This window comes from Sinohyriopsis cumingii, chromosome 15 (assembly GCF_028554795.1).
Source record: "Sinohyriopsis cumingii isolate HCF-2022 chromosome 15, ASM2855479v2, whole genome shotgun sequence".
Taxonomy (NCBI): domain Eukaryota; kingdom Metazoa; phylum Mollusca; class Bivalvia; order Unionida; family Unionidae; genus Sinohyriopsis; species Sinohyriopsis cumingii.
In genome coordinates, this window is record NC_142975.1 from 86173575 (window position 1) to 86193803 (window position 20229).

A 20229-nucleotide genomic window follows, 5' to 3' on the forward strand; every position below is an offset into this window, starting at 1 on the left:
GCCAGCCAAACCCCTATACATGTACATTCTATTCTATCTTCACTCATTTTTGGACTTCTTTGCATTCTTCAACATAAATAGCATGTTTAGCCCTGCAATCTTCCCATAACCTATTTATAACATCAATACAAAGACGTTTATAGCATGTAATTTTGCACACACACCTACTAACTTGCCTTGTATGTTTATGTCTAAAGTACAAGACAAACAGGTCTTGAAGGTAGTCTATTTGATGGGCTGGCACTACATTTCCATGGTCAAAGGCCCTTAAGCATGATAATTCAGAATAAGATTCCTTTTGTGACAATTTTCACTAATTACTAGCCATGAAATTATTCTAAAAACTGCTAATGATGTCATGACTTTGTCACTATTAGTCACAATTTTTATTTGAATGAAATAAAATAAGTAATATTTGTTGAGAAATACTCTGCAGCTGTTTTTTTAATACATTTCTTGATGTAATGGCTCTAATTGCATTTTTTTGGTAAATTCAGTTATGTCTACTGAATTTTATGTATTTCCATTTCACTAAAGCATGTTTTTAATATGACAACAAAACAATTATGAAAGCAATTGTTCTCAAAATTTAAATACAATCAAAAATGGAAATCCTGAATTTTGGTAAATGCATTACAAATGAAAGAAAATGAAAAGAAATGATGCATGGAAGAGATTAAGCATGGACAGAATGCATTTCTGAAACCATACACGAACAATGGTGAGATGATATCCAAAATGTATAAATAAATGGAATGCAAATGAAACAAAATTAAAAATGAAATGGGAACAAAAATTGGTAAAATTACCATGGGTCTGCAGATTGAATATGTTTCTGATATATATGTTTACTCATTTTGCACCAGCTTGTCAAAAAGGTACAAGTACCACACTCCTGCATGTTAAAACTCCCAGTGCCTGTACTGATTCTAATTTCTGTAATATATTACTCTACCTGGGTTTAACTTGAACACATCTCCCCATTCACATGGAGACTTTGGCAACTTGATGTTTTTCAAGACAGGGACAGACATATCACAGAAATCTGTCTCAAAACACAGACTGAGAGTCAGACTAAACAGGAAATATCTGTCGATGTCCTCTATCTTGTAACTGAAAAAAAAAGACATGAATCAGTCAAGTCTGACCAATGGGTTCAGCATACAGAATAATGTGGCTGATTTTAATGCTGTTTTGTTTCTAACATACATATACTGTATAGATTATATTTTTTAAATTTAAATACATACATAAAAAATTCAGCATCTTGTAAAATAAATTGGAGTACTAACAGTGCCCATATTTTCAGTACGTTAAGGATGGACTTTTTAAAACTTAAATTTTTTGACAAATTAAATAAAAGATCACAGACTAAATAAAGTACATGATTTAGATTATTATCAACAAAATGGTGAATAACATTTACTTACTCTGCCCTCAAAATTCCAAACAACCAGAAGCTATTGGAAACAGCTGAAAAAGAGCAGATAGCAAAATTATATTTAAAAAAAAACTACAAATACTACCAAAAAAATAAAGTAGTCTGAAACTTCAATATATTCTACTGAAATCTTGCAATGATTTTCTAAACTGATCTCCAGTGACTAGGGGAAACAACATCACTTCCAGCACGAACCATTTGATCCTATGGTCAAATTCATTTTGATCTGTCATTTCAGTGTCATTGAATTCTGGTGAACAAAGATGAAAGTTAATATTAACAATGTTTGAATTACTAGGTGAAGGCATGACATTTTAATATTTTCTTTTTTTGTGAATCTCTCGAAAAATGAGAAGGCAATATTTTCTGCAAGAAAGTATCTTTTTTTAAATTTTGGAGGCAGTGGCAGTTCAAAAGGAGTGACTGCCACACCAGAAACAGTTTGAAAATTATCATGCAATAAAAAGTGCTCTTTTCATAAACTGTCACACAATGAAACAATTTTAACTTCTTGACAGATACGGCTGATTGTTGTTAAATGATTGCAAGCTAGAAGTTGTCTTTCCTTGATTTTCAACACAGTGTCAGTAGTTTTTGTAATAAAACATTGCAAAGGAACATTTAAATGACCAATTTTCAATGATTAAAATTCACCAATTTATATATAAGGACTACAATGTATATTCTTCAATTTGCATTTTGATTTGACTAAACAAAAATTCCTTTAATATCTTTATAAAATGAAAAACAAAGAACATACTTTCTACCTTTTAAATTACTATCAACAGTTAACGAACTTCAACCTCAAGTACTTTTTTCTAATTAATAGCAAAAATTATAGAATCAAACAATTATTTTATACAAAACATATCTTGGCATTTAAATCTGAAAAACATAATTACCTAGTGATGCGTAATCCACCAATACAAATGATTCCTTGAATTTTTCAAGGGCAATGTCAAAGGTGTTGTTACAGGCATTCAAATCAATCTTGGCAGAAAGTGACTTGGCTAGTTTCTCAACACGGATGCAGCAATGAATGGCAGTACAGTATTTGGGGATGTAACAAGACATGCGATAATCTAGCTTTGGAAGATAGGATGTATTCACAAAGGAACATTCTGAAAAAAAATATAACTAGCAAACATGTACAATCTGTACACATGTTTGTCTCTCTGTATCACTCTGTGTGTGTGTGTGTGTGTGTATATATATATATATATATATATATATATATATATATATATATATATTCTCAGGAAATAAGAGAAATAACTGTATAGAAGCAAACAGTGCCACATACTTCTGTAGAAATAATTTCTTTACCTAAAAGATAACCATTCACTGATTTTGGTCGAAAATGTTTTTTTTTCTTGCTAACTAAAAGTCAAAAATCCTGGTGTTAATAATATGATCAAGAAATTTGCTTTTTCAATATGTGAAAAACTGCAAAAATGTTATATTATAAATGTATATGTATAATTATTTTCTTATATTAATATATTTACATTTTCAAATCACAATAAATTAATACACAGAGTTGTATCATCACATGTTTTGACTTGCCATTCGTCCAGTAGGGTTCTACAGCTGTGTAAGGAGCCTCATTTCTATCACAGGGTGGGTCGAGCAGGATGTTGTCCGTCAGTCCAAGCATGTAAAGAAGTTGTTTAGATGCTGCTGAGGATAAAGCATCACCCCATCCCATTGTATCCTTCAAAGCTGATAGGGAAAACTCTGCAACAAAATATACTGTAAATTACACACCTGTAGCAAATATTAAACTTTAGATATATACAGAAAATTAAAGTGGTTCAATTCTTTTTTTGACAAATTAGCTGGTAACCCTGGGAGCCACCAAGGAATGAACATGTATCCCATCTTAAATTAAGTACCTGAAAATATGGAAAAGAAGGTACATGAATGAAACTGTTAGCTTAAAGACTCTCCATATACCTTCATATGTATTAGTTACAATTATTAAACTTTTTAAAGTTTTGTTGCAAGTATGCTTTGAAAAACCTGAATAATTTATGGTGTCATATAGAAATCTGTTGGGCTACCTGACCTTGATATTTGATAGCCTGAACCTAGCATTCTATTAGCCCCTTGGCACTGAGCACAAGATTTGTCAAGCACTTCAAAATAGCAATATTTAATGCAGTATAGACAAACTTCATTGTGTCAGTTGGTAAATTCTGTACATTACATGTGGTTCAAATTATGGCAATAACAAATTCATGGTATCGGCTTTTCATTTCTCGCAACAAACTTGAATATACCAGAAAAAAATAAACAAGTGGTGGAACACCATACCGCCTGGCAGAAAGCTGACATTGGTGTTGCAGAGTGGCTGTGGTATCAGTGCATCCTTCATGAATGGCAGTGACAACTGACATGGTTGGTCCTTCTCTAAACAGACATTGAAGTCCAGATTCACTACAAACATCTTGGCATCATCCAACTTTCCAATGCTGAAGCTATCAAGCAAAAGGTATATAATTAGTAATATGTGGTAAAAAAGCATACACAAATATTGTTATCATTTTTTATCTAACCTATGACTTCACTTTGACCAGCCCTTGCCTTTTATTATTATTAGTTACTGTCAATTACTGACAGAAATGTTTTCAAAATTATTATTGGTATCTCTCCTATCTTTCTTAAAGTCTCAAAGAAGATGAGTTAACTATAACCCCAGTGTTCAGGCCAGGCTATGCCTTTGTGCCAAATTATGTCTTACAAGTCAGGCAAGGTTTGCCCTTGTGCCAGATGATGCCTTCAGGCCAGGCTATGCCCTTGTGCCAGACTAAGCCCTTCAGGCCAGGTTTGCCCTTCTGGCAGGCTATCCCCTTGTGCCAGACTATGCCTTTCAGGCCAGGCTATGCCCTTGTGTCAGGCTATGCTCTTCAGGCCAGGTTATAACCCTTGTGTCAGACTATGCCCTTGTGCCAGACTATTCCCTTCAGGTCATGTTATGCCCTTGTGTCAGACTATACCTTTCAGGCTAGGCCAGGCCCTTGTGCCAGACTATGCCATGAAGTCAGGCTATCCCCTTTGTGCCAAACTATGCCCTTCAAGCTAGGCTATACCCTTACGCTATCTGTCCTATCAGGCAATGCCCTTGTGCCAGACTATGCCTTTCAGGCCAGGCTATGCCCTTGTACCAAACTATGCCTTTCAGGCCAGGCTATGCTCTTGTGCCAGGCTATGCCCTTGTGCCAGACTATGCCCTTCAGGCCAGGCTATGCCCTTGTGCCAGGATATGCCCTTATGTTATCTGTCCTATCAGGCTATGTCCTTATGTCAGACTATGCCCTTGTGCCAGGCTATGCCCTTATGCTATTTTATTAGAGATGCTTCAATATCTTACAATCCCAAAAGACAAAATGATCATGAAAAATATAACTGCTGGTACCATCATTTTGCACATGGCAATCTAGAACTCACTGCAGTGGTTGTTAGAATTTCCCTAAACTATAATAAACTTCTAGCATGAATGGTTCCTATTTTTAGTTGCATTTTCATATTCACAAGTTTGCAAGATGCAGCTCAATAAAAGAGAGAATCAGTCTCATACTTCTGCTGACTGCTTTATGCAAATGTATGATGCAAACTAATTGTATGAGAATAGCTGCAAATTCATAATTAACTAAATGCTGGTATCATTAGTAATTTACATTCAAACACTTCTGATTAGTTGTTTTTGCCAGATTAGCTTATCAAAGATGACTTTATAAGAACCAACTGTTAGTATGCAAGTGCCATTGGAATACCCCTTACTCTAAATTAATAATCTGATAAAGTCCATTCTTATAAACTCCATCAAAGTATAGAGGTTTCATGAAGATATGGATGGGAAATCAAACTTAAAGTCAGGATGCATGATTTTCATGACTGTAGGTATGGTAGTATCCATATAACACCCTGATAATTTGTGTGGTCTTGAATTAAATGCTAAAGCTAAACCAAAACTAGTATTAAAAAAATGAAATATGGGTCAAAATAAGTTTCTTTTGTTGCAAGGATGTGGCAGTAACAAGATAAGTATCATCATCAGCTTCAGAATTTGAAGCATGAACAGTGCTTGCAAAATGATCAAAAAACAATTTTAACTAGAGTCAATTAATGAATCCTAAAATATTGGCAAAAATAATCTTTTTACTGAAATGAAGATGTAATGCTCTTCAAGATTCATCCTAAAATTTCCTGAGTCTAGAAAGGACAGTATGTAGCTAGCATGTCAAAAACCAATATAGTCATGAATTAAAATGTGAGAAATAGGTTACTGGGCCCTTTTCTACATGGATGTAAATCTAATCATTGAGTTGAATAATGAAATCATGAATGGTGCAAACATCAATCTCAAGTCAATAAAGTATGAAATATGGGTCACAATGACAAGCTTTAAAGACAAGGGTGTAGTACACTTCAGGATGCGTCCTCTCACCAAGTAATCAGATTACATGTATAACATTATTATACAACAGATATAAAAAAGAATATGGTTCTGATCTAAAATGTTAGATATAGGTAAAAATATAACCTTCTTTTGATTAAAGGATGTTTTACTAGTTGAGATGCATTCAGTCATCTAGTTTCATGATTCTGGCATTAACAAAGTATAATACTGAACTAAAGTCAGTGAAGCATGAAACATAAGTCACAGTGATCTACTTTTGTGATCAGAGAGTAATATTCATCAAGATGTATCTACTCACCAAGTGTAATGATAGGTATAGCTATACATATATATATATATATATATATATATATATATATATATATATATATATATATATATATACACAGGGTGCAAAACACCTATTTGGTAATGATCTAAATGAAGAACATTAACCCCATTAAGAAAAATGTGAAATGTATGTCGTACTGACATTCTTTTGTGGCAAGGGTGTGCTACTAAGAGGGATGCATACATTCATTTTGACAATTCTAGCATGAACAGAGCCTGAGAAACAAACTTAAAACAAAATATGTATGTATGCTCAGTAAAGGTGAAATATAGGTCACAGTGACATACTTTTGCAAGAATGGTGTATTATTGATCAAGATGCACCCACTGACCAAGTTTCATGACTCTAGGTGTAAGAGTAGGAACAGATGTTGAAAAAAACCAAGCTGCTCATGAGAAAAATGCAAATACCTTACCTAAATAAAATGTAAAAAGTAGGTTACAGTGACCTTGCATGGTGACGTGATGAAATCTTAAATGAAATGATATTAATCAGAAAAAAAGTGTGATGGATGTAATTTTCAAAATGAGGAGATAACTCCAAAAGTACTCCTGTGACAAAGCCAACTCATGTAATACAGGACATGAACTCTTATCATGATACAAATGCATGTCATGTGTCACGAAGAAATCTAAAAAAGTTCAAGAGGTATTAATTTAAAAAAATGTGTGATGAATGGATGGACGAACCAACATAATTGGTGACAAAAATCACTCAAAGGTATTAAAGGTTGAAAAAAACATCCAGGAATCCAAGACAGGACAATTTCTTCATTTTAACTGGCGAGTGTTCAAACTATCTTTGATATCTTTGAGGGATAATAAGATTTTCAAGATGGCAGCTGTGATGACTTTAACATTGGCACCATTTTTACTCCAGACATTGTATGAAGATTTTTTGTGTGCCCCAGGTGGCCAAGTGGTCTAAAGTGCTTGCCTTTACTATCAATGTCATCCCACTCCTGTCCACATGGGTCCGAGTCGAAGGCTTGGCTAATGTGGATATGTGAGAAAGCTGCGAGTAGCTTCCCATGGGTCAGTGGTTCTTACTGGAGTTTTCCCAGGATTCTTCCTTCACCAGTTATACTGGCCACTATGTATAGCCTATCTTGTGCTGAGAAATGGCATTAAGCCAAAAACAAGTTCAAGAAGAAGATTTTTGGTGATAACGCCATATCATTATGGAGGAGTAGTGTTAACAAGATTTCAAGATGGCTGTCATGGTAACCATATAAGATGCAAGATCAGCACTATTTTAATTTAAGACCAACCTGACATCATAAGAAGTCTTATTTTCATAACCCCATTTGCATATGACCATTCAGCAGCAATAAAAAAAAATTCAAGATAGCAACCTTTGTGGCCATATTGGATATCATATCAGCATCATATTCATTTAGGCGAAACTAAGGTCTTCTGGTGAAAACTCCATGTCAACATTATTTTCTGTCTAAGAGTGTCGATGATAAATTTTTCAAGACTGATGCTATGAAACCCAATTTGGATGTCTGATATGAATAGTTTCATTTAGGTCAAACATTGACATTGTAAGAAGTCTTTAAGTGAAAATCTTTTCTTGATATCACTATCTGCGTGGTATCACTAGTTGAACTAATTTTTCAAAATGGCAAAGGGGGGGGGGGCCATAATGCATATCTTGAACACCACCACTTTTGTTTCGGACCAAGTAGACCTTGGGATAAACATGTATCAAACTTTATGTCAATCCTTTTATGAGAATTTGCAATAACTTGTGGTGTGTTGTGATGTGATTTGGATTTTTAATGTAGCTTTAACAATTTTTCAGTCATATCGTTATGATGTATGTAATGTGGCAGTTTACAGTGATGTCTAGCACTGATGCATCATGCCACAGACATGTAGCATGATGTCCCACCCAGTCAAATTATGCTGACACCAGGCTGAGCAGTCCTAACACTAAACTCGTAATGCTGAGCGCCAAGCAAGGCAGCTCTTAGTACCATTTTTGTAAGTCTTTGGAATCACTTGGCTGGGGATCGAATCCATGACCTCCTGCATCATAGGTGGACGCTCTAACCACTAGGCCACCAGAGCGGTCAATAACTTGTGGTAATGGATGGCTATATGAAAAAGAAAACAACAACCATCCCATAATGTCTTCTGGCATATAACCACTAGAGCTAGTCAAAATAACTCCAAGACCATTTTTTATGGGACTTAATGTCATGTCAAGATAGAAAATTGTTCAAAGTTTTCATGAAAACAGGAGAGCAGGAAAAGCCGATTCCAATATATCCCATGATTTGCTGGTGACGGTGGTAGCAATTCTGGCAATCCTTTTCTACTGAATAGACTGAATTCATCTCATACAAAATCAATGAAAATAATCCTGACGAAAATGCAATATATATATATATATATATATATATATATATATATATATATATATATGCGGCATTTACTACTGCTGCTTTTCCAAAATCCCATGGATCTAAGAATTATACAGTACACCCTAAAAAATGAAACTGGGAGCTGAACACAGCAATCCTTTGAGTGCTACTTCCTTTTTCAATGCACACATCAACATGCCAACTTACGACTCATTTGACAACAGCAAGCAAAAAAAATCTTCCACAGATGATGGGTGTGCTATGTAATGATTTCATCACATTATAAAAGACCATAGGAGCTCAGCTAATATGCAAGAATTTTAACCATACCTAAAATATATCATATTTCCTGAGTCCAGATACAGCATCTCCTTCTGTCCTGTAAAGAAAAAAGCAATGTATTCTATTTCACTGGTTCAGTGGAAAATGCTCAGTGCCCAAAGATAGCTGACAATTACACAAAGTTCAAGGAAAAGACAGATGAAATTATAAATGACATAAGTTAACTCTAGTTGGATCATGTTGCTGTTTGTCCTTGACCTCCAATTACTAACTGCAGGAGGGAATATTCACCTTGGATTGAAGACTAGGGTCAGGGAAAGAGAATGCTATGCCATAACAGCTGGGAATGTATTAATGCTATCAAAATTCCTTTTCCCTAAATCATAATAACCATGACCTTTTGACCCCAAAATCAGTAGGTCACTCTCTTAAATGCAAACCCTCTGAAAACTTTGATGAAAGGTAAAAAGCTCTGCAACTTAAACCATTTTCTTCTTTCAGTCATAGTGACCTTGACCTTTTCCCTTGTGTGTTGAAAATCAAAATGTTTATTCTTACCAAAAGTGTAAGCAATACATAAACTTTGGCAAAGGTACATGGCTGAGAACAGTACTGTAGTTTTGTGCAGAGGCCCACATTTCTTTTTCAAGCTACATTGACACTGATCTTTTGAGCACCTAAATCAACATACTTCTTCCTTACTGCAAGTGCAAGCCATCTACAAAGTTTAGCCCATGTCAGTGATATAGAATGAAAATTATTGTGCACAAACAACCACTTTTGTTCTTTCTTCCTTAACCTTGGTCGTTTTGACTCAATAATTGACAGGCTTCTTTCCTGACCCTGACCACCAATGCAAGCCATCGCCAATGTTTGGTCTAGGTCTGTGATGCAGAATTAATGTTACTGCATATAAACCATCTTCTTCCTTTGTTCATAGTGACCTTGACCTTTGACCTTTTTTATCATAAGGTAAATATGTTTCCTAGGTGGTGCAAGTTACTGTGCTACGGACAGATGGACATCACTGCATTCATCTGCTTCTTCAGTACTTAGGTCCATTTTGAGCCTCACATGTTAAAACATAATTTTTAAATCATATTTTCACCATTTTTATATATATAAAAAAACACGCTGTCACTGCATACCTTCTACCTTTATTTTTCCTTCTTTTCAAAAGAGCATATTGTAAAATAATGACCTACTACATGGTTAGACGGTATGTAGTGACCAAAATCATATACAGTATGAAAAGGTAAAGTATGACTGGAATCATATTCTGCCTGAAAGAAGTTAAATGAAAAGCACTAATATCCTTTCAACATTTTTAGAGTTACAAGATATCAATTAAAGATAATTAACTTTAATGTTCATCTGTTTTCTGAAAGAAAAAAATATACACAAAGGATGGTCAAAAAATTTAATTATTAAATAAACAGCTTGCATTTTAGCCTTCCTCTGTGATTCTTGCAACAGATAAAACATAACAATGACAACAAAAAATTTTCTTACCCCAGTTGTAAGAAAAGATCTTCTGCAATCCCGTTAACTTTTCGATCCCATAAGAGATTTCAAAGTTGCAAAAGTCCAAGTTCAGGTAAGTATGCATGCTCAACCTTAGAGCATCCACAGTGACACAGCAATCAATAGAAGTGCATGTTTCAGACACTGAACAGACAACACCAGATGGAAGTGTGGGAAGGGTAAGTTTCTTGTAGAAGCACTCTGTAAAATAAAAAAAGAAATTATTTCAAAGCAGCAATAAATTGCTGCAATAATAACAGTCTCTGTCAAAGATCTCTAGGTATGTTACAGCTCACTTTGCATAGTAAATTTTTGTGTTCATACTGTATGTATGTATGTATGTATGTATGTATGCATGTGCACATCAGCAAAATCCCAACTATTTAATGCAAAGTAAGTTAAGGAATCCCAAAGAGGCATACAATGCAACAGTTACATTCAAAAGAAGGATAAAATCATCATCAAAAGGAATTGAAGTTTTGATATATTATTTACCTGGATAACTGGTTATCTGGATAACTGATAAATATACAAAGAATAAGTTGTGTATTCTGGGAAGACTCTGCTGGTCCAGGTGCCTTAAAAGCCCAGAAAAGTGACATCTGCATAATCAATGTTTGACAGAATTGTATCAAGCTTCAATAAAAATGTGGCCCTGTATTTTCTCAGATCTAATACACAAGTGGCACTGTGCTGTCCCAAACTCTAATACACACCTGGCCGTGTACTGTCTCAAGCTCAATACACACATGGCCTTCTACTGTCTAATACTAATATTATGTAGCATTGGAGTAGACATGTGTGATTTATACTCAGGCTTTATCAGCATATTGTCAAAATGTTTTAATATGTTAAATACATATACTGAAATAAATAGTCCTATTATTTTATACCAGAATTGCTAATTTTGTCCTAGAAATTCAAACATTCTTCATCCGAAATTTCCTTTTCAATCATCTGCCATATTAGTTTAACAACTACTTCCCTCTGCAGCCTCCTGTTTTGTATGCCATATAAGGATATTGCAGCATTATTTGGAAACGTCAACAGATTGTTGTCAGTATTGCATGCATTTAGTAGTATATACTAGAATATCCAAATATGGTCAGGCAATCCTTATTTGGGTAAAATGAAATACCACAAGAGTCTTGTGTTATCGGCCATGGGTGACAAAGTGTGGTTAGCATAATTTATCTTATGTATACTTACTTTTATCATCAGCCAAACTTCCTAAAACACATAACTCTACTTAGGTAGTAGATTATAAGTCAATGTCATCTTTTTGTCTTGGACAATATTTTTATTTGCTCCATTGTGAGGTATAGAATCACATCACAGCCCTGACCACATCAAGGCTATGATATCACAGCTACTGCCTGTCAAGCTCTGATACACAGCTAAGCTTGTATTGTCTAAAGCTCTTATACACACCTGGATCTGTATTGTCTCAACGTCTATCACACACCTGGCCATCCTCTGTCTCTCAAGCTCTAACACTTGGCCTTCTACTGTCTCTCAAGCTCTAATACCCATCTCACCCCATATTGTCTCAAAAATCTCCAATATATACCTGATCTTGCATTATATCAATTTCTAATACAACATGGCCCTCTACTGTCTCAAATTTTAATACACACCAGGCCCTACATTGACTTGTACCTTTATACACATACCTAGCTCTGTTATGTCTCAAACTCCAATACACACTTTGCCCTGTATTTTCTCAAGCCCTAATATACAACTGACCCCGTACTGTCCCAACTTCTAATATACACCTGGCCCTGTATTCTCTACCTGGGTTGTTGGTTTGGTTTTTTGAAGTGCAAAATTCCAGCTTCAAGTTTCAACATACCAGAAAGTTGGACAATCTAAGATTCTGCATATAACAAGAATCAAATAATAGAACCTAATATAAATCACACTTATTATTTACAACATACGGATGTGTTCAAAGCAAAACTTAAGTCATATATACTAATGTGATGAAAGTAGAGAAATACATGCAAACTAAATCATTTTTTTCAAAAAATATAACTTATAAATAAATAACAAGTTTTACTACTTGCAATGAAAACAGCTGATACAAATCTTTTAAGACAGTAAATAAAACTCAGCACATATAATTCATGCCATAAATGAAAAATTTACAAAAAATCTACGCTCACAATCTAGGATGCACAAAACTTAAAAATGTACCGTTTTTCCATCCACTGACTGCTCCTTCATATATTGTATCCTGTGCAGAACATGGAGGGTCTTGGATGTATGTATCAATTCCAAGTTGCTTCAACAGAAAGTTTACTGCAGCATCAGTCATAGCAGTCAATGCATGATTTTTCATCCAGGTTGTCAGAGAGAAATCTGAAATGATTCCAGGCATATTGGTTTTTACTTTAAATGGCATTTTAGTATTTCAAAGTAATACAATATTGTACATATTTCAGCATCTATGTGATGGCATAATTCTGGTAAATAATTTTTTCAATATAAAATAATAAAATAAGTTTCAAAATAAATTTAAAGTTTGATATGTACTACGAAACCTGTTCATAAAGAACATACAAGGGAACACAAAAAAGTGCTCTGTATAAGTATCTACAAAACGAAAGTAAAGTTTACAATGGGGATTATAACTGCTGTCACTGATAAGCAGGCATTCCTTATATCAGGTATGTCCAACCTGCGGCCCATTGGCCACATGAGGTAATGTCCTTCACAGTGTGTGGCCCATGGCCATGTAGGCAGTCCTTATTGAAAATATGCTTTAAATTAATATCCATAATTAGTGATAAAGAACTGTTCTTGCTCATTTGGCCCATGACCTTGTGCATTTGATTTGTTTTGGCCCCCACCCCTAAGGTTGAATGGCCAGATGATACCATCGTCCAAGTCTACTGGCCGACTAATAGTTATAATGACTGTCTGTTCATGTCCACTTTGCATAGGAATGTTTTCACATCAACATCTGCTGCAGGAAGATGGTTAGTGAATGGACCTTTATGATGGGTTTAATTAAATGTATCCAACTATAACATAAGACTTTCCATACTCACATTAAAACTGTTCATTAACACCAACACCAAAACTGTTCATTAACACCAAGAGTGACACTTGAGACAGTGGCTGACTACACCTGCACTGCTAATGTCCACTGCATGTAGATGATGAATATATTGTCATTTCTATCCTCAATGTGAAATTAAAGTCATGGGAACTTCATGCAAATAGTAGACTTACTAGCAAGCTACATAGGTGTCTCCTCGGCATCAAGCAAGATGCCTGATTGATGTCTGATGCGTCACTCTTATAAATACTGTATAGGGGTTTCGAGTTTGCATTAAAAATATTCAAGATGGGTTTAATTAAATGTATCCAACTATAACATAAGACTTTCCATACTCACCTTAAAACTGTTCATTAACACCAACACCAAAACTGTTCATTAACACCAATGCCAAAACTGTCCATTAACACCAACATCAAAACTGTTCATTAATACCAACACCAAAACTGTTCATTAAAACAAACATCAAAACTGTTCATTAACACCAACATCAAATTGTTCATTAACACCAACACCAACATTGCTCATTAACACCATCAACAAAACTGTTCATTAACAGCAACATCAAATTGTTCATCAACACAAACAATAAAATTGTTCATTAACACCAACATCAAATTGTTCATTAACACCAACACCAAAACTGTTCATTAACACCAACATCAAATTGTTCATTAACACCAACACCAAAATTGTTCATTAACACCAACACCAAAACTGTTCATTAACACAAACACCAAAACTGGTCATTAACACCAACACCAAAACTGGTCATTAACACTAACATCAAAACTGTTCACCAACACCAACACCAAAACTGTTCAACAACACCAACACCAAAACTGTTCAACAACACCAACACCAAAACTGTTCATTAACACCAAGAGTGACACTTGAGACAGTGGCTGACTACACCTGCACTGCTAATGTCCACTGCATGTAGATGATGAATATATTGCCATTTCTATCCTCGATGTGAGATTAAAGTCAGGGGAACTTCATGCGAATAGTAGACTGACTACCAAGCTACATGGTTGTCTCCTCGGCATCAAGCAAGATGCCTGATTGATGTCTGATGCATCACTCTTATAAATGCTCTATAGGGGGTTACAAGTTTGCATTAAAAATATTCAAGAAAACACTTTGAAAAAAGCAGTGAATTGTCACTTACTCTTATATATACTAAGAGAGGCTGAAAGGTCACAAATCAGCTGCGGCACTTCAGTTCCTTTCATCACAGAAAACTCGATCGTGCAGTTGCCGTTAGCCTCAAAACATGCCAGTATGTCAAGGTCTATCAAGAACTTTTTCTCAGCTTCAAGTTTTCTGATGGAGAATCTGACAGAGCAAAAAAATCAGTGTGAGACATACAAATTAATAGGATATTATCAATCTTGTACTTGAGGGTATGAATATGAGCCTGGAGGTTGCTACTGTCACCAATTCAGTTTTATAACAAATCTAGTAAAACTGATATTTGCAAGAGTCGACCTATTTTCTGTCTAAAATCCACTAATATGTACTAAATATCCCCATTACAATGTATTTTAAAGAATGTCACAAAGATGCAAGATAATGAATTGTTTGTGTCTCTAAACAACAAAGAACATAACATTTCAATGGAATCAAAGTTTGAGGCAGTTACTGCAAAACAATTGCCAGCTGACCAGTTCCATAGCCTTTTAACATTGTACTTGTGCTGGAGAAACTTAGTCTGTAATCCTCTATTAAATTAGTCCTAAACATTGCCTTAGTGAGCTCTTTAATTAAACTGAATTTTTACATATGTGCCATAGTATTGGTACCACATGTGATATCAGTCACAAATAAAGGCACAGATTACGCTTAGATTCAGAATACTTGATGTATTGCAGAATAAAAACAACAGATAAGAGACTAACATTTTTAGCTGAAATGGATCCGCTCTTTTACAGCTTCCATTGCAAAAGAAAATGCTGACAAAGCAAGTAATTCGAGTGGAATTAATCAAACAAATATGTGCCTTGAAAAAGTAGTCAGCAAGATGTTTAAGACAAGTTAATCTGAGCAAAATGGCTGTAAACATTAAGCCACAAACAAAAATACTAATTAAACTAACCTCACCACTGAAAAGTAATACCCAAAACATTCTACAAAAGATAAAAAGCAAAAGATAAGACTGAAAATGGACACTCACTCAAAAGTTAGGAAGTCTAAAATGGTAAATCTTTCCTTCTTTCCTGCAAGAAAATAAGACATCATTGTAAAGTATTATACAACTGATACATGAAGTCATATGCGTAGAAATAGACAACTAAATCTTTGGTTTTTTAGAAACCTGACTACATGACCATTCCAACTAGTTACTATTTATCTACACTGATACAAAGAGAAGATAAGTTTTGTTATATTATATTCTCTAATAATGGAAAGAACCAGGATGAGATGAAATTTGCTGTATTTTGTTATTAAATTGGATTCCTGATAAGAGGTATGCACATTCTGTCAGCAAACACAGTCAACACAGTCAAATGCTAACATACTAATGAATAGTCCATCGGCAACAGTCAAATGCTAACATACAAATGCAAAGCATGTCAGCAACAGTCAAATGCTAACATACTAATGCACAGTCTGTCAGCAACACAAATGCTAACATACTAATGCATAGTCTGTCAGCAACACAAATGCTAACATACTAATGCATAGCATGTCAACAACACAGTCAAATGCTAACATACTAATGCATAGCATGTCAGCAACAGTCAAATGCTAACATACTAATTCACAGCATGTCAGGAACAGTCAAATGCTAACATACTAATGCATAGTCTGTCAGCAACACAAATGCTAACATACTAATGCATAGTCTGTCAGCAACAGTCAAATGCTAACATACTAATGCATAGCATGTCAGCAACTGTCAATGCTAACATACTAATGCATAGTCTGTCAGCAACAGTCAAATGCTAACATGCTAATGCATAGCATGTCAGCAACTGTCAATGCTAACATACTAATCCATAGTCTGTCAGCAACACAGTCAAATGCTAACATACTAATGCATAGTCTGTCAGCAACACAGTCAAATGCTAACATACTAATGCAATAATGGGAGATTCAGAGATGATGGAACATAGGGCAAGAACTTGCCTGTAGACTGGAAGGAGGGTAACAATGGAACAATAATAAATTCATTAAAAAAATACTGATGTAGCGTCTTGTTACTTGGTCATCGTGTTAATTATGTGAAGGCATGTTTTGTATGCGACTTTATTTATTAATTTCTGACCCCAATCATTGTAGAGCAGAAGAGGGATTTCAAAGCTGGTTTTCTCAATGCTCCCAGACATTTTGTAGCTACACATGTCAATATCATAGGCCACATGGAAAGACAGGCCAAGCTTCTCAATGAAGATACAGCAATCCAGAGCTGTACAGGATTCTGGAATGTGGCAGTGGATGGGCATGTTTTCCGGAAATGAGGGCAGGTCAACAAAACTCAGTGGACATTCTGCAATAATAATAATAATCAATATTAATAATAATAATAACAACAACAACAATGAAATTCATGAATCAACGTCACTTGTTGAAAGTAGGCAAATGTGGTTTTGTAGTGGAAGATAGACTATGTTGGCAAAATAGCAAATGAGTCAACAATCATTACACATCTTTTAAACATTTGTAAATCAATACACTTCTGTTAAGATGGGTGATATCTAGAAAATCTGGGGAGATACCAATTCCTGTATTATCAACTGTCCCTGCTATAATGCATTTTCAAACTTTCTGCAATTTATTGCAATTTCAGTAAAAATGTTTCCTACGAAGGCTTGGACAAGCTTGCATATGACCTATAATGATTACAGTTCCTCCCTGGTAATTCCGCTTTAAATAAGCCGATTTATGTTTGGCACAGCAATCAGAAGACCACGATCTATTTCTGGACCTTTCTGAAGTACAATGAATTAAAAGAAGCTCAAAATAAAATCATAATAAATAGTCATATGCATTTCATTTAACAATGACTAACCTTAAGTGTCTAAGGCAGGTTGCTCAAATCTATAATTTCATTGCAACAAATCAAATTTCATCATCAAGGGAGACAATCAATGCAAGCATAAAGCATCAATAAAACAGCATGATGAAAACATTTGTTTGTCATTAGTCACAGAATACAATGTGTGGTAGCTCATAAAGTACTCACAATGCTGGAGGATGCACATGACCCATGTTGTATTAATTTTATCAAGTGGTCAGTGAGGGATTATCTTCATACAGCCATTGTGTGATCCTGCACCTGGCTGCAGGGTTGCCATGCTTTTTAAAACAAAAATTTCCAGATCTTTTCCATATGTCTTCTGGATAAAATTATTTATTCTTTCAAGGATCAGTTATGACCATTACTTAACAGAATTTTAAAAAATTTGGTTTAAAAAACATATTTCTAAAATCAAAGGCGATTTTTATTTTCAGATGCTCCAATAACATCTAATTTATACATATGACCATGTACCAAAACACAAAAAGTATCACTGGAACTACTGAAATACAATCAAACCTGTCCTAATGGTCATACAAGTTCTGCAGTCACCTGGCTACAATGGCCATTCTAATTTTTCCTGTCAAATTTTCTCTATTAATTTCATCTAATCACAGTCACCTGTCTTCTGTGATCAGTGGTTATGTGTTTCTTAACCAAGCATCCATGATCAGCAGCCATGTGTTTCTAAACCAAGTAGTGGTTTCATCTTCTGTGGTTGGTAGCCATGTTTTACTTGAACAAGCAATAGGTTCACCCTGCCTTCCATGGTCATTGAAGCTTACCTGCAGTGACCACTCCAAGTATGCAAATTAAACTTTTTTTGTTTTATGAGCAAGGCATGGTACATATAAAAATATATTATGTGAATCAATGTTTACACAGTTCATATTTTGACTGTACCATAATCCAGTAAAACTCTAAGGTGTCAACATGTTGACTTCAAAAGTAAAGTGGATTTTATCCTTACAGGAGAGGATCAAAGCTTGATAGTGGACAAAGTAGTTGTTTGGTTGCAGCAGAAATGAGAGCCAGGCAAACTCAGGTCCAAGGGACTTTAAAAAATATAATGTCCAATTTTGATAATATTAATCCTGAGTGTAAGAGATCACACACTATAAAAAGAAATGACGAGATTAATGAACAATGCTGGAAATGGCTCCAGGATGCCACATCCCACAGAATCAATTTATCAAGTTGAGAAAAAATCTCACATTAGAGGTATACTGCACTAGTTATGTCCCTTACAGTTTAGGGGCTACTAACAATAGCCTCAGGAAGATTCTTGTCATTCCCCAATCATCAAAGGTTGCAAACAAAAGCTAATTGTCTTCTGATCTGCTGACTTTGAACATCTGCTTTAAATTTCAATTGTTTAAAGTATGAACACCTGTTTTCACACCTAATTATGCCAACTGCCCTAAAAAAAGTCAGTTGTGTGTATCACAATTACAGATAACTAAAATGGGGATCGAGATATGTATAAAAATACACAGATCAGTGACTCTTTCATGACTTAGTTATGATTTAATGCACATGGTGGATTAAATATAGCACATATACAGTACCATTTAATGCATATGGTGGATTAAATATAGTTAGGATACACTATCATTGTGCGGAAGTTATTTTATGAAATTTTTATTTTTATTTTTGCTAAAAAGGTAAACTATATTAATCTACCTTGGCTGCATACTACTGCTGATAATAATAATAATACAGGTGAAATAATAATTATGCTAATGCTACTAATACATGTGCCAATCCTAATACTGAGACACATGCAGTCCACCTAGTGGGAATAGGGGAGGTAATTTATAAGATTTTTTTTCCCTGATAGAGACACATCAAAATGTTTTTGTCTTTCTGGAAGAGCTGGATTCTACATGTAGCAGAAAATAATTTCTAATGTTAATATATCAGGTAATGAATCTGATAGAGAAATTCTTGTCTCTTATGTAACTTAAAAAAGTTGAGACGCTGAGCACTGTAAAGGCTCTTTTAACGTAACTGAAAATAATGGTGTTAAATATCAGTATACCAAATCCCATCAACACAATATTATAACTGCAAAGTTCCTTTAAAGAAAGGGCAATTTTACTTTTGAAATGATCAAAAGTGTATCCTTCTAAACTATTCGACAAGTCTAATATTCTTCTAGTCCACCCTACCATTCCTCCAACCACTGACTGAGGGTGAGTATGGGTTTCTGGTGTAGTCACACTGGGGTTTCAGGAGGTGTTCTGTTATTCCTAACTGGTCAAGGAGGAGTTGTGTAGCTGCAGAGGTCAGCTGGCCGACCAGTTGTGCAGTTTTGTTGGCCACCATCTCTGAAATCCAGTTGGCCAGTGAGAACTCTACAAAACACAAATGTACATTACGATAAAAGTTCATATTGTTTTAAAGTTTACAGAATTGCTAAAAACTTTGAAGTTCCCATTTTGATAAGGATGAATTATTGATGGAAGTGAAAACAACATACATGCAATTTATAAATGTATACTTAATCTGAAGGAAACTGAAAATATTGTATAAAAGTAACATTTCCTGTTTTCTAACTCTATGGTGACCACATAAAATATAGACCCCGAAAATATTGTACAAAAGTAACATTTCCTGTTTTCTAACTCTATGGTGACCACATAAAATATAGACCCTGAAAATATTGTATAAAAGTAACATTTCCTGTTTTCTAACTCTATGGTGACCACATAAAATATAGACCCTGAAGCTTTCTAAAAGCACCCAACCCTTCTTGAGAGCTGCCCC

General features: G+C 34.8%; 1 protein-coding gene across 1 annotated transcript in view; it reads right to left on the bottom strand.

Annotated features, from left to right (window-relative positions):
* The window catches only part of LOC149782244 (uncharacterized), a 577549-nt gene that overhangs the window by 486419 nt on the left and 70901 nt on the right, over positions 1–20229 (bottom strand). Inside the window, exons 31-41 of the mRNA XM_089935097.1 lie at positions 19632–19817; positions 16708–16929; positions 15613–15655; positions 14608–14774; positions 10361–10573; positions 8897–8945; positions 3758–3921; positions 3008–3178; positions 2344–2562; positions 1431–1473; positions 956–1113 (exon numbers count right to left, since the gene is read on the bottom strand). Of these exons, the coding sequence (XP_089791223.1) occupies positions 956–1113; positions 1431–1473; positions 2344–2562; positions 3008–3178; positions 3758–3921; positions 8897–8945; positions 10361–10573; positions 14608–14774; positions 15613–15655; positions 16708–16929; positions 19632–19817 (1635 nt within the window). The remainder of the gene's footprint in view (positions 1–955; positions 1114–1430; positions 1474–2343; positions 2563–3007; positions 3179–3757; positions 3922–8896; positions 8946–10360; positions 10574–14607; positions 14775–15612; positions 15656–16707; positions 16930–19631; positions 19818–20229) is intronic.